At 36.7% G+C, this 16,591-nt stretch overlaps 1 protein-coding gene across 1 annotated transcript in view; it reads left to right on the forward strand.

The window, feature by feature from the left end:
• LOC144662989 (uncharacterized) overlaps positions 1–16,591 on the forward strand; it is a 220,762-nt gene that overhangs the window by 22,688 nt on the left and 181,483 nt on the right. Inside the window, exons 4-6 of the mRNA XM_078523911.1 lie at positions 2,590–2,744; positions 3,616–3,704; positions 11,531–11,762. Coding sequence (XP_078380037.1) covers positions 2,590–2,744; positions 3,616–3,704; positions 11,531–11,762 — 476 coding nt within the window. The remainder of the gene's footprint in view (positions 1–2,589; positions 2,745–3,615; positions 3,705–11,530; positions 11,763–16,591) is intronic.

Below are 16,591 nucleotides of genomic sequence, written 5' to 3' on the forward strand. Positions count from 1 at the left end.
GTAGTTTTACATGCTACATAAATGAATGTGTCATGCAAGTGAGCTAGAACTGATTTTAAACTTTATGAAAGCAGAGAACGCAACGACTGTAGTGTTTCGTCAATTTGCGTGGCGGATTTGAATTCTCAGATAAAATAAAAACTCGCATGCCGGCGGTTTCATCTCCAAGGAGTTGTATTTTATACTGTTTTGAATTGTCGGGAAAATAAAAACTCGACTGCGAACTGGAATATTGGTTATTTTTCAACAATGGTTCACATACAAGTGAAATCGTGCTATAAACTTTTTTTCTGAAAGAAATTCTTTCCGGCTCATCCGGTTGTTGAAGAAACCATTCAAGTGCTCGTGACAGCCGGTGGTTAGTTTGAGAATTCAAATACCCCACACACTTTGCTTTCAAAACAATTTTAAATTACTGTTTTACAACACAATGTACTGGTAATAATTTGTTTCAGATTTTCAGATGCTTTTTCCTCACACAATTGAACTCAAAGTTATCCACATAGCCTATTTCTACAGCATTTCAGATTAAACTTGCCGATTTATGCTGAATAATGCACTTTTAACATGATGTAAAAATACTGCTTTCAAAACGCTCTGGTCATGCGACTGATGACGTCATGTCCCTTGCTTGTATATAACTTACCTCAAAAACTTTGTTGCTGTGTGATAAAACTAAAGTCTTCCGACTTTTTCGCTCATGTGCATTGCCCCCTTAAACTTTAAATACCAGACGTCACCTGGCAATTTTTAAATGTCCTGCACAAACAAAACCTCAATTATGGTATTTGTTTTCAATTTGATAGCGAAATCTTGTCACAGCAACCATAAATGCTTATTTGGGAATTGTCATGTGATCGATGACGTCATTACCCTACTTGTGACATCGGAAGATTTTTCATGGCAAGTTTTATCTTGTAGTGGTATGACATTCTTCTTGGTATAAAACTGCCATAGTTACAAAGCTTTTAAAAAAATTGCCTCAAAGGATTCTGGGATTTTTTTGTGACAATTATTATGTACTTTTATAATTAGCAATTTTTGCCCCCGCAGGGTTTTGGCCCAGAGGCCAAAACCCGAGGAGGCACCCTAGGACTCCCCGCGTGTATACATACAAGGACAAAGAATATTTGTTGAAAAAGTAAGAAATGTGTTTGTAATGGGCGAAGCGTTCTCGATTTGACAAAACTAGGCGCGCACGGTCGTGACGGGTAATATTTTAGCAAGCGCGCACGGTGGTGTCGGGTACTTGCAACCACGAGGTCGCGTTTGGTCACCTTCGCGTTTCGAGCTTCGCCATCTGCTAGCAGCGTTTTGTTTTCCGGTTTTGGCCTACGCGTGTTCACAGATTTGTTCGAGCGGTTTCTCTGCTTTGGTTGTGTTAAGTGATATTTGAAGCAAATGTTAGTAATACGTCGAAAGATTTCGAGCAATTGGTTTCGTGTTTTTGGCTACGCGCCGGCTACCTATGTTCCAAGCGTTACTCTCCGCCGCGAGAAAAATAACGCCTGATCGCAGGTTAGGTTTGTTGTATCGTATACATCTTACAAGTTACAACGAGTAATAAACAAACGCGTGAACTTTGTCATGTAGTACAAGGTACAACGTAATTCGTTTCGCTATTAAACAAACTGTCAGATTATTTGATCCAAAGAGTGGGTTGTTTTCTCGAATCTTTGAATGTGCCATATTTTGTTACTCGTGGAATTTTTTAGGCTTTTTGGCCTGGAAATTATTGTAAGTTTATTTTGAATGTTATAAGCCCGGGAATAAGCTTGTGTGCTGTCATCACGAATAATGTGTTATGTGTTATTTCCGCTAGGTGTTATTTCCGCGCGCTAGGTAATATAATTCGACTTGAACTTGTGAATATTTTTAGGACGCAACGGTGTCACACAACAAGAAATTCCGCATGACACAGTCAGGTAAAAAGAAGCCTAATTGTGCAGTCCATCGGCATTAATAATTAAAGGCGACAAAAAAACAAATTATAAAAAGGCGGGGGCAGCTTTATAGTGAGAACTATTACTAGTAAATATTGGAGGAGACTGAGTATGATATGAAGAATTATGCAGATGGAAGGGGGGTGTTATTATTTTAGAACACCCTCTTGTTATTTTATTTTATTTTTTTTATTTGTGTTTTTTATCATCCTGTTGTAATTTTAAATATTTTTATTACTTGTAAGAGCATTGAGATTTTCATGTAATGCACGAGAAATGAATTATCAATTATTATTATTATTATCTGCCAAAGCTGAAGGCTTCAAGACGCGGATAACACCCACCGAGATCTGCATAATTCTTCATATCATACAAAAGCCGAGTTTGTTTTATTACTCATTCAAATTATTTCCACAGTTCTGAAAACACAACATTTATTGAGATGGGTTCTCACTTCGGTTGAAGAATTTCACTTCAGCCCTGAAACTGTTCATGTACTTTATGTGCAGAAACAAATAAAATCTTAATATGTTTTATGAATATTTTATAATCATCACTTTTTAAATTTGTTCTGATCATTATTATTTTAAGCGGAATGGCTCAGCTGTCTTTGTTGAAACTGCATGACCTCCAATTATCTTATCAGGTACTCCAGCATTTATGGCTCCAGAAGTGTATGAAGGACATTATGATGAATCTATTGATATTTATGCATTTGGGATGTGCCTGTTGGAGATGACTACACTGGAGTATCCTTATATGGAGTGTGACATAGTCCAGATCCCTTACAGAGTTGCCAGTGTAAGTTAAGTTTTCTGTTGTCAGTGTTCATTGTAGTCCATCCATAATTAATTATAAAATTGAAAGTTATGAGTGTCAATCTGTTGAATAATTTTCCCTTTGCAAATTATTTTTGTATGACCTTTCTCTTTTAATCAAACACTCCAGGCTATTAACATGTTGTAGGTTGGCCATGGTATATGGTTTATGATTGTGTCACTACAATCGGCCAATATACATGTAACACAGAAATACTTGTGGAACTCTACAACCAATGTAATGCCAAGTGTTTCAAAAAAGCATATCTTCTACACTGTACAACAAGTACATTGTATTACAGTATATATTTTACAAGTACATTGTATTGCAGTAATTCACCTGATGTTTCGTTTTGTTTTGTTCACATTTCTTCCTCCTTATAGTGATTTACAAAATGTATTTGGGATGTATGCATAAACATTCCAGCAATTAGGCTCAGTATATAATTATTTATAGAAACGTGCCAAAGACGCTGTGACATCCAGTGCGATTGATGGATTGATGTTACAAAAAAGAACGGAATTCAACAAATTTTCTTTGGATCTCTTTTGCACAATGCTGTTCCTCCTGTGGACCATGATATTTGCAGCTATTTGTGAGATTTTGTGACTTAATTGTAAGCACACTCTGGTTTGAGTCACTACTCCTTGTCTTAATAGGAAAGACACTTTAATTTATTCTCACAGATATTTCCTCTCCATGCAGGTGTATAAATGGGCACTTTGAAATACTCCTGGTCTGGTTCAAAAAACCCAGATAATCTCCTGACCAGCAGTAAGAGACACTTGGTCCCATGCAAACTTTAACTTTTTTTTCTTACTAAATAAAAGTAATAATAATTCCTGATAAACAGGGTATCAAGCCAGAGAGTTTGGATAAAGTTGCATCAAAGGAAATTAGACAGATCATCGAAGGTTGCACAGAATTCAAGATTGATAAAAGGTATTCCATTTATGTCTAAAAACGTAAACATCAACTACAAGCTCCTAAATTTCTCAATTGACAATAGTTTTGACAGAAAAAAAAATAATGTTAAAGCAGGGCAAATGTCGTTACTCATGGCACGAAAAATTACTTTAGAGTACAGTAACTTATCTGCTTTCTAGCAATAGAAAATAGTTTCGCAGCAGTCTAGTAGACCCCACAATATTACATTGATATAGGATATATTCAAGGCTGCTGCCTAACGGGCGCCCGGTCGCCAGGGGCGCCTAAGTTACGAGTGCGGGCGACTGAATTTTTGTTCAAGGAGCCCGCATGGGCGCCTAAACATTGATCTTCCACTCCCATCTTTTGACTTCAATTTCCTTGTAACCTTGTTTCATTGGCATAAAAAATCCCATTTAAAACAAAAAACTGCTTCATTTTAAACGGAAACGCTAAAATTGTTCGCATTTAGCGTATCAAGTACGTAACGTGTCTTTGCAAAATTTAGCAACTTCGAAAACCATTCGCTTTCAAGTGTTTAGGACTGGGCCTAACTTCCAAATATGGAATGTGTTATGTTCTGGATTACGTTTCATTTGCTTCGTTGACGTTTCGGAAAATTTTCGAAGTGAATCTGAAGAAATATTTACGGATACAAAAGTGAAATCAATCTGTTTGCTACTGCAGTCATGGATCAGGTCTGAAATAATTTTAATCTGCAAACGCTTGGTACAAAAACCTTTCCGACAGGCTTAAACTTACGTAAAACAACGTGCAAATATCGTGATATGTACACAAACTTACGTGGCGTGTTTTACATGTAATTCAGCTTAATCTATAAAGCATTGAACGCTTAACTTTAGAATGAACATTAAGTGTATGCCTCTTTCTTTTCATGTGACATTTCATATCTGCTGCCGCTTTTTTGTGGACTAAGGTTGTTATTTTCAACGAACTGTTTCATGTTTTCGCATTTATAATGAGGAGCATTCTCGGGCATTGATCCGTAACTAGCAAATTTTTGTGCTGGAAACCTCAGTGCTTTTTGCCTGCTCAGATGTTCAGTTTGAATAAAACTGAATAAAATGAATTGCTTTTGTTACTACATTAATTTTATAAACAACTTATTTGACGAGTTAAGTAATTTGAAGTGTAACAACAAAGATAAGATCATAACTTAATTAAAGTGTTTACACAGGTGTTTTTGACTTCTTATTGCCTTTTTCTAAACCTAGGAAAAATTGACCTGCTTAATTATTGCTTCTTTTTTAACCTTGATTACTAAAATATTAATTGAACTGGATTTTCCTGCTTCATGTTCATTGATTTTCTATGTGAAAAAACTAATGAAAGTACATGAAATGCACTCAGACTGGCACTGGCTTAACAAATGAATTAACCCTTCGTGCTTTCAACTAAATGCATGTCAGTTTTCATTGTTGGTTTATTTCTCCCAGCCCAGCTAGTGATTTAACCAACAGAGGGGAGAGATAATATATATTGCTGATATTGATGACTTATCAAACTTCTTTTCTCTGGGTCTCTTAGGTTGCTGCAGAGTAAAAAACAGTTTTATGGGGAGGCTCTGCCCCAGGGTACCCTTACCCTTTTTATATACCCTTTCTGCAACCTCATTCCCAGGATCTCATGAACGAGGTTGTTTTGGTTTGTGAAAGCGACCCTTAACCTTTTAGAAACCATATGCCCCCTCATGAAGATGACACCCCTTTCACATACCAACAAAAGGAATACTACATCTTTTTACTTATTTTTCACTTGAATAATAACACTTAAAAAGACTTATTAAATGACTTGATCATTTGGTGGGTCTGTTCAAGCATTATGAAGGGTTCTTTTAATACTTTAAAACCAGTTTTCCCTCCCCTTTTGTATAGTCCAACTCATGAAATCCCCGGGGGGGGGGGGGGCACCCGGTATATTTTTGGGTGGGGGTGTGCCGCTGGGAATTTGAAGCCCTTAAACATACTACTTGCAAAAAATGGTGAAAATTTATTAAGCGCCCAGCCTCGAATAAGCGCCCACCCTGAATAAGCGCCCACCCTCAAGATCCAAAAATTTAATAAGCGCCCAGGGCGCTTAATCAAATAAATACGGTAGTCCACTATAGGGAGTACCCCTAGGGGACATTCGGGTCTATTATAGCTATAATGTTGGGGGGAGGTTTAATGCCTGGGCCCCTCTCCTAGCTAGGCCACATAGTCGACCACATATTTGCCTAAGTAACCTCCACCACCCCCCCCCCCCAGATCTGTCTTTGGTAACTTAAGCTGGGCTCCTAACATAATGGCTTGGGCTCCTAAATTTTTAAGTTAGGAGCCCGAAGGGCTCCTAAAAAATTTCCTTAGGCAGCAGCCTTGATATTCATCTTGCATGACAGAGCCTGTCAGATTAGCTCAATCAAGAAGGTGCCAGTATGCGGCACGGGAGGTCGTGAGTTCAATTTCCAGAGGGCGTCAAATTTTTTTTACCCCGTAGCAATGAAATGGTTTGTTTATTATATCAACCTGATTTAGCTTTCGGATGCTCCTTCATGTACGATGCTGGCTTTACAGATAAACACAAAAGTCATTGATTGATTATCTCAATGTCCACTTTTTTGGTGGCCGATTGCTTTCTACATGTTATTGTCAGCCACATTTTGTTTCTTTGCTTCTTGTTTTTCTTTTCAAACCCCTTTAAATTTTAATGGCCGCCTTTATATGGCCTTCTTGCTTCAATCTTTCTACCATCAAACTATGATCGCCATGTTGCGCGACCGTGACTCCGTATGTATGTACGCCGTACGTACGCGCCCCCGAACCATGCCGATTTCCGGGTTGACCATGAAAACTCATTTCGATAGTGTTCCTTCTTTCATGGTTATGGTGTGCTACGCTCTGCAGCCCTTCGGGCTGCTAAGGAGCTCCGCTATTATAATATCATATAATTATCATCACTACCATACTGTTTATAATTATTATTAGTATACACCACACAAGTGAATAGTGCTTTTCTTCTCTGGTTCTCTCTTCACAAACATCAGTCACAATGCATTCATCTCCATGAATCCTTTCACGGGAAAATACGAACTCACAATACACCTTGCTCCCAATGTGTGTCAGTTGGTGGGTCATTGTACTGGTATTGTGGAGGTTATGGGTTCAAATCCCGTTGAAGCCCTAAAATTTTTTAGGCTTCTTTCTTTGCAATTTCTTTCAATGCAGTTTTGCTGCATGGATCACTTCCATTATTTCTCTCTTGTTCTTCTGGTGTACTGGTCTTTTGTTCTTAATTTCTCAATAACTGTCAGTTTTAAGCTTTTGTGGCCACATTCTCTTCTATTACTCTTACTTATATCTTTTGAAAAATAGCAGCCACCACTCTCCACCGGAACAATAAATAAATGAATAATTTTTAAATTAATATACTTGTCATTTTTTTGTCCCACCCTACCCCTTCAACACTTGTCATGGTATCAACTGAGCATAGGTCTTGGGAACATAACCTAGGTGATGACTGATGAAACCAAGGGTAGAAAGTGAAGTGGAAGCTGTACAATTTCGGCGCTCTCCAAATCTATTTGATGGTCGTTAAGCATATGGTGTTTTGCCAACAAAGAGTTTTTATCCAATGTTGTGATGGCCTTTTGCGTGTTCTTTCATACGTGTGTTAAGCACGCGGGATGTCTGACCAACATAAACACAGTCGTAATTGTTACACTCGATCTTATATACAACTCCTCTGGTATCCTCTTTCTCGATCCTGTCTTTTGGTTTTTTCAGTATGTTCGAGCCATCTTCTTGTCTGGTTGTTTTGGTGTCAAGAAAGGCAATGGAACCTTCGGATTCTACCTCGATTGTAAATTTGATGTGAGGGTTGATGAAATTTAGATGTGAGTGGAATTCATCTACACGTTCCCTTTTTACACATACGTGGCTGTCATCTACGTATCTAACCACCATTTGGGAGGGTTAGGGGTCGAAGAGAGAGCCTTTTCTTCGACATGTTCCATGACGAGATTGGCCAAGAATGTTAAAATGTTAATTTTAGTTGGACAAAAATCAAGTACCAGAATAATTTAACTCCTTTTGCGTTATTTTTTACCTTTTCTAAAAGATTAAGATTAAAGTAATAATCCGTGATAACACCAAAAACAGTAAGAGTCTGAGGTAAACTATAGGTAAAGTATCACGTGTGCTATTTTGTAACATCGTCTTTTAAGCGATTCAGTGGAATTCAGTGGAACTTCGAAATCTGTTTTTGATGTTTGATGTTGTTAGAAATGATTTCTTTTGATAAAATATTTAAAATGGTAACACAACAGTTTGCAATAAGATTCAAGTAATTTCGGTACAATTAATTCCCGGCGTATTCAATCGAACAAAATCGAACCCAATCGAACACTAATCGTTCGATTGGATTCGGTAATCGATCAAAATCGAACATCTATTTTGCTGTGAGTTCGACTTTCGAACCAATCGAACACAATCGAACTCAATCTAATTCGATTTTGTTCGGAATCCGTCTCTTGATAAGTAAAACACGCAGGACTAATCAGGGGGACTGTGCACTGTACAAAATGTGACCTTTCACGCGATTTTAGGGCTTATCCAAATTTCACGCTATGGCTATTTTCACGGTTCGGGCCGAGAAAACGAAAAAAATGACTGGAATGTGCGTGAAATTTCTCCAACACACCGTGAGCACGCCGTGAAAAAAGTCACGGCAACCGTGAAATATTACACGAAGTCTCTGGCCGGAGCAAATTCACGGCGTGAATTTTTCACGCCGTGAAACAATTCACGCCGTAAAAAGTTTATTTTCACGCCTTATAATAACAAGCATGATCACTCTGAATTAAAAAGATCACGCTATCTGTAAATCCAGCATCTGTTAACTAAAAATAACTTGCAAATGACCGCTCTGAGCACTGAAAGTATTAAAATGAAATCGCTGTTATCGGTTCCAAATATCAAATGCAAATGCTAAGAAATAAAGAACCATGCGTTATTGCCTGTGTCTTCTAAACAACAGCGTTTATACTAGATAGTCTAGTCAGAGTGGTCTTTCATTCACGAAACGTAATTTAAGTACTGTTATCTCAAAAATTGATTTGTTTGTTTTCCTATGTTTCGGAAGCACGGATTAAAAAAAATATCAAAAACATGTTACATGTAGGTTGCCCACGAAAGTCTTACCTTTGCACGACAGATGCAGCATTTACTTTCATCTGCATACATGTACAATTTTCGTATGAAACGAAATCGCTAAAATACTGGAGTTCAAAGACGGCGGCACCGCGGGTAAACAAACCATGACTCGATCTCGTATAAAATTGGTTGCCCCGGTTTTCAAGCTATTGCCACGGTTCATTCTTCTCAAATAGACCATTGAAGTTCTCATCCTTTGAAGCTTTTGGACAAAGGAGTGAAAAACGTTTTCAAAACTTTTTAACTATAGAGATTAAGATCTGGCCGTGTCGATATTACTAGACTCCGCGGTGCCAACGCACAATTGTCTCGTTTCGTAGTTTCTTCTTCATGAAGAAGAGCTGGCCATAACATTTCGTTACTTTTTTCGTCAAACTTCGAGGTTACAATTACAAATACTCGCACTGAAATAGTTTTCTTTTCAATAACTGAAAGAAAAATATAAGCATACCGATACTTCTTTAGTATGAGCGACGAAGAGAGCCACAGAGAGCGAGAGTGAGAGCGAGTTTTACCTCCAGTGTTTTTTCCCTTGATTATACTCTTTTTTTGAATAGTGCTTAAAGGCCATATAATAAATAACTTATTAACCTCGTCCGTTCGGTCATTACAGGGGAATCTCAGACCTCAACCTTGATGTATTGACCTCGCTGTCGCTCGGTCAATACATCAAGGCCTCGGTCTGAGATTCCCCTGTAATGCCCTCACTGTCGGTTAATAAGTAGTATCTATCCGTTTCGCCAGCACGCAAAACTTTCAACATTCCTGAACAGTGATCCAACACAGTAGATACATGTATTATCGAATAAACAGTATCTTAGAACCCAATTCATTTGGTTCGACCTAAAAATTCCTTCTCATGTGAAGCCCGGGTGTGAAGTACTTTGTTTTATCGAATTAAATTCATCCGCTAGATTTATACCATCGCGTGAACTCTTTTTTTGAAATACTTGTTTTGAACTCAGCGTGCACTGATAACTTCAGTCTGTCGAGCGAAGCGCGCAAGGTCTAAAAATAGAATGCAAATGAAAACACATCAGCGTGTTCTGAGATAAATAGAAGGAATCTAGGCGAAGTTTTTGATTTATAAAAGTGTTTTAGGAATACCAGCTGTCTCAGAAAGTGTTTTAGGAAAATCATGCGCCATTTCGGTTTGCTTGTCTGAGTCTTGGTCACGTCTGATTCGCCCGCTTCCCTATTGAGATTTTGAAACGTGCAATCATGCGACTGGTTTCACGACAAGTCTCAGGTTCAACAATTTCACGGCGTGTTTCTCTCCTGATGATTGCACGGTGCGAGAAAAATAATTCACGTTTCTCAAACGAATTCACGCCTGCCGTGAAATATTTCACTCCTGGCGTGAACACGGAGTGAAATTATATTTTCACGGCGTGAAATTCGCAATTCACGCACCGTGAATAGAAAAAAAAGTCACGTTTCACGCCTAAATCCTTAAGCCCTAAAATCGCGTGAAAGGTCACAAATGTCCGCAATATTAGCAAACAGGAGTTTGGTAATCGAACGCTCAATTGAGTACAATTGTGGACTGTTTGGTAATCGAACGTTCAACTTTGTTCGATTGACCAAATTTTATTGTGAGTTCGATTACGTTCGATAACCGAACCCAATTGAACGATTGGTGTTTGATTGGGTTCGATTACCATAAGTTCGATTGGATACGCTGGGATAATTTTGTCCAATTAATACTCGAAGTCCTGGCGGCTTCCATCTTAAAAACACCAAAATGCCGCCAGGTTTATGTTCCATGACTTTTGACAGCTGTCAGTTATAATAATAATAATAGTAATAATAATAATAATAATAATAATAATAATAATAATAATAATAATAATAATAATAATAATAATAATATGTTTAATGAAAACTCATTGCAGTAATAACTGAACTACAGAGTAAAATACAAGGTATAAATATAAACTATTAATTACAATATATATACAATATAAGGCTCTAATATATACAAGCTAGTTCGAGCGTGAAGTGACGAAGTCCTGAGGACGCTTCGTTCTGCAAGACTTGATGGTGCTACGACTAGTGCCGGATCTTAAATCGTAGTTATGTACAATCTCCTCACATCGAGGCAAAAGAAAATGAAGAGGGCTATTTACATCCTGAAGTTTACAGACATACTGCCGGCAAAGATGTTGGTGCCGTTCTCTCAATGAAGTGAGGCCGAGCAGCGGTAATGCCTCCTTGTAGTCGAGGGAAGGACAAATAATAAACATGGCTCTCTTCTGGACTCTCTCAATATTATTATCTAAAAAGTCAGGAATGTTCTGCCAAACAGGGGCGGCATATTCTAAAATAGGACGCACTATTGTAACAAATACTTTGGCTAATGCTACCGACGTGGCACCACATTGCTTTAGTATCCTTAGGGAAAAGAGTCTTTTGTTCGCTTTTTTAACAATATAGTCTATGCGGTAGTCCCATTTTAAGTCACTGCTGATGTAAACTCGTAGGAGGCTAATTAGCTGTTTCAAATTAACGATATTTTTTCGTAAAATTTTCTGGAAATTGTGTGATCTATCTAAAATGTTAAAAACACAATTTTTGCAAAATGATAAATTTTGGGGTTGCTCTACTGATACCTCAACTTACTTGTTTTAGATACACAATCAAAGATATATTGGACCACCCATTTTTCTGTGGAGTGAAGGTTAATCTAGTGGAGGCAGAGCCAGGTGTTGACAGTGACAACACTATGCCAGCTGATACAGTCAAGTTGTTCCTTCAACTGGAGGAAGCTAAGAAGCGCAAAGACATACACAAAGAGAATGAAGGAATCCAGTTTGATTTTAACTTAGGTACTGACCAGCCAGGGAAAGTCACATTAGAACTGGTAAGTAAACCCAACGAAAGCAGAGCAGATAGTTATTAAATATAAAAAAGTTTTGTTTCACAGCTAAACAGGTACTAAAGGTGGTTTTTTTTGAAATATATATATACTTTCAGGAAAAAAGGAAGTTTTTATTTCGTTTTTCTCTATGCACTTTTGTGATGGTTTGGTGGGCTGCCATCTGCACTAACCTCCAGTTGACGTGAAATGATGTAAACTTGATATCAATTAATTAATAAATTAGCCATTCTTGAGAAGGCGCAGGAGTAGGAAGCACCTGGCTGTGCCTACCACGTAAAACATGGAGTGTATCTGGGCAATTCCACATGAGAGGTGTAAAAATGAAGATTTTTCAAAAGATATTTCAGATGGAATAATTACCTGTGCTGCATTGTAGACATGTTATAGTATACAGAAAAACAACTTTTACTTTGTCTGTGACAACAGTGTTTTTAGGGGGGTCTCCAAAGTACGGGTTTACCTTCTTAATAATTTACAATGTCTGTGATGCACATTTTTAACTTACAAAAATCATACTTTCAAAATGCTTATGAATTCAAACAATTATATTAGGAATATTGCCTCATTTGTGTTGACAAATAACTGATAAAGACTTCATCCAAAAGATTTTTAAAAAATAGCAACAGCGATGTGAAGTTCTGTCATGGACGTTACGTAACGTCCATGAAATTTTGTGCATTTTTTTTCTCTCCTTAAGTTATTATTTGAAGGATTCTTAAAAAAATTCTGCTGCTTTGTTACTTATCAAAAATGAACATTTTGATGATAACAAAACTCTGGTAAACTGCTACATTTTTTAACTAAGTGCAGTTAAAGTTGGTTATGGACGCCATATCATGGATGTTACACTTTTTGCAAAAATGATGAAAAAAAGGCAAAACTTTATCAAAGTCTTTGGAAAAGGTAAAAAATAGTTAGGCGGTATAGCAGTGGACAGTTTTTTCCAAAAGACAGGTTTGGGTTGATAAACAGCAAGCTTGTGGATAGAGATTTGCTGACAATGCAGGTTAATATGTCATGTAAGGACCGTGAAATGTCCTCAAAAATATAAATGAGCATTCCACAGGTTTTACATTAACTAGCAAGATAATTTCATTTCCAACTGCCAAGAAATATTGTTTTACTACAAATGATAGAGCCCAACAATTGAAAAAAGTTAATTTATTTGGTAAACTTGAAGAAGAATTCACATACTGTAACGTCCATGATAATTTTTGTAACGTCCATGACCTTACATTTTTAGTCTCCAAGAAAAACTGTGAAAGATAATGGAGGTGAAAACAAAATTTTCAGTTAACACAATCACTAAACTACATTGACATGGAGAAGATATTTTGAAAATGCTTGAAAGTTCACAGGAATCTTAAAGTAATGCTAATGCACTAAATTACGTGGTTGATTTTTATGTAACGTCCATGAGAGTCGTTTTTCTCAATATTTCTCTGGCGCAAATAAGTCAACTGGAAAAAAGAAATAATCAAATTAACACACTAAGGTGCAGAGACTTGTACATCAATGAAAAGTTTTAAAACTTGTTTTCATTCTTAGACAATGCAAGTTTAAAGTTCTAAAAATTAGTCTGAATTGTAACGTCCATGACATGGAATTGCCCATCTACGTCACGTTTGCGTTTCGTTGTGTATCTACATATACGTTTGTATGCATATCAGAAAAGTTATACTTCAATTTGCTTCAGAAAACCATAAATTTTGCTTTCCTTGTGGTAGTATTCTTTCTAGATTACAGTGCTTTAACACGTTTACACATCACATGCTTTTCTCCTCTGTAAATATATAGCTGCACAATGTGTAAGGCCCATGCATCATAATCCGTGACCTCTTGATAATATAATTTATTTCGTTCCCTGGCCTCAGTGCTCAACCTTAGTGCGGGTAGTCCTTAGTGCGGCTAGTAAATGGGTTTGGCTGGTTAAATGTTTGAACCACTAGCCACTGGGCTAGTCGCGTTAGAAGAGGTTTTGAAAAGATAAATAATGTAAAAATCAGTTTAATTTGATTGCCAAATAAGAGAAAGAAAATCAAAAGCCCTTTGGGCTTAGTGTCTTGTGTCACTTTTTGGACTTTATTTGAAAACTATAGATCGCTTTATGCGTCCTTTTATTGCTTGCTGGGGACGTTGCTGGCTAAAGACTGTCAAATATATCGAAAATTGAAAAGCATACATCTAACATAAAAAAAAATTTAGACTCCTCCCCCCAAAATAATTACTCCTCTTTTGAACTTTATCGATCCACTAAAAAAGAAAACAACATCTCCTTTTGACATTCACAACACGATACTATACGAAACTCTTGATTCAGGTCAATTCAAAAACCCAGTTATCAATATAAGCGATTCCCCAAGCAGCAGAAAGTAGGCTGTACAAAAATTCAGAGTACACTCCAGCATGTAGCCGTTGAACAGTTGAATAAGGAATATCAATGTTTGTGCTAAAAGGATTTGTTGTTTTCAATATGTGACATCCAAGCATTAAGGTAGAGTGTCGATTCTTTTACCTTTTTGATAGTACTATGAAATATTATAAAAACCTTGTTATGATGCTGTGTACGGTCATCCAGTTCCTTGAACAATTGTGTGTCACACAAGCTAGGGTAAAGGGTTTATAATTGATCATACATTACACAGTTTGAGAAATTAATGATATGAAGATAACCGTTTAGGAAGCTTAAGGGACTCTCCTTTGTTGTTTTGTAGTTGTGACTGATAAGAACGTTTCCAGACTCACGTTTAAATAAACTTCACTTCACCTGGCACACTACCACTCCACATATCTTATTTTGACTGATTTCATCACCAGATTTTTCGATTTTCTGCTGTTCTTTCGTCTTCTGAAGTGACATCCCCATCGACAATTGTTTTAGCAAATGGCCTCTGTTTCTAATTGGCCTGTACTTTGACTAAATCTTGTTGTGTGTAGGTTTCAAAATGCTTCAAGTTCGTCGAATAATTTATAAAATACATGTAAAGCGTTATCTCTTTTCCAGAGAGGGTCTTGGCATCCACTTTGGGTGACCTAGTATTGTGAATAAATTGTTGTCTTTCTTACAGCAATGAAGTGACCTTTAGTTGGTGTGCATCTTCTTGACTCGTAGATTTTTTGACTGTTTCCTAGCAAAGTTTAGGGTAATACTCGACTTGAAGACACACAAGGAAATAATGTCCACGGGATCTACCAGTTGTTTTGAACTAGTTTAATCAACGCAAATTCCAATTTGCACAAGCTACCTAGTCAATTGAAAGTAAAGGCATACATGTACATGTGGTTCGACTATTACAACGTTTTAAATCGGATGTAATTAAAATGGAAACGTCAAAAAAGCTTTTTCTGACATATTATCGATAAACTTACAGTTCTGTAAGGCGCAATCCCGTTTAAGACACGCTATTTCCCTATTGTTGTACCAAAATCACAAACGCACTGTTCCCAATTAAGGCACGAATGGTAGCTATTATCTGACACTATGACTAGAATGGCAGAAATCGCATTTATCACTATGAAAATCAAACAAAAAGCTTAAAAATAAATAAACTGTCAACAAAGTGCAAACAGCATCTGAATAGCGACGGACACCTCCTGAAAAATCTAATTCACCGCAACGTTCCGTTTCAGCGAAACGGAACGTTGGGGAACAGCTTTTATGAATTTATGCAAATTAGCTAAAAACGTTCTTGTTTAAATTTAGAGAAAAATAAAAAAATTCGGATGGAGCCTTGGATAAACTTAAAAAAAAAAAGAAAAGAGGCCAAAGGCAAAAATTGGGGCTTTTATCAAAAAATCTAATTGATCGCTTACGAAACGACATTGCGGAACAGCTTTTATGATGGAGCCACAAATAAACTTAAATAAGATATAGCAAGGAGTCTGCATGCAAAAGTTGCTGCTTTTATCACGCCGGTAACGATTATTACGTTAACCGACCTGACTATCACTGAGTTCTACGAAGACATCGCTGCCTCTTGCATTAATTTAAAACCGTCACTTGGGTAAATTCAAATTCACTTCGGCCGCCATTTTGCTCTGACGTAAAGTCACGTAATAGGAAAAGCCTTTACTAGAGTCTTCTCCCGATGAACCCCCATTTTGAAAATTGTTGTGGAGAAGAACCTGGGGACAATGTTGGTCAAATCTTTGTCGTCTTTGTAAATGGAGATTTGTAATAGAATTTTTTAGCTTCTTTGATGTTTAATTGCAATTTTTTTAATTTTTTACTTGTAAATAGCGCCTTTGGACCCTTGGGAAAGGGCGCTTTAGAAATCGTATTATTATTATTATTATTAAAGGGGAGGATTACGCAACAACGGTGTCTTGGATCAGATCAAAAGTCTCATTTGCGATCCTCCGATCCGCCTTAATCTGCCTAAGGGGATCAAGAACTGTAAAGAGAAACAGGAACATTGACATTTATGATATGGACTTTCAAGTAGAGAATTCTCGTACTGCAATTTAGATCGAATATTTTTTTTTAATATATAGTTCTTCTTTTATTATTGCTCTCGAAGTCGCTTTTACTATTTTTCTACATTTTTAAAGACACTGTTTTTACTATTATGTAAATAATATGTTTATATATAAAGTTCTTATTCGAATAGTCAAATCATTGTAATTCTTTTAGAAATTGGTTAATAAAGTGTTTATTTATTAAAAAATTTAAAATTTTTAAAAAAAAAAATTATTATTATTATTATTATTATTATTATTATTGTTATTATTATTTGTTATTGTTATCATTAAAGTTGTCTGACTTTCGCCTTTGTGTTTTTACATTGTAAATATAAAGGCTTTACAAAGTT

This window comes from Oculina patagonica, chromosome 8 (assembly GCF_052425735.1).
Source record: "Oculina patagonica isolate OP01 chromosome 8, crgOcupat, whole genome shotgun sequence".
NCBI classification, from domain to species: Eukaryota; Metazoa; Cnidaria; class Anthozoa; order Scleractinia; family Oculinidae; genus Oculina; species Oculina patagonica.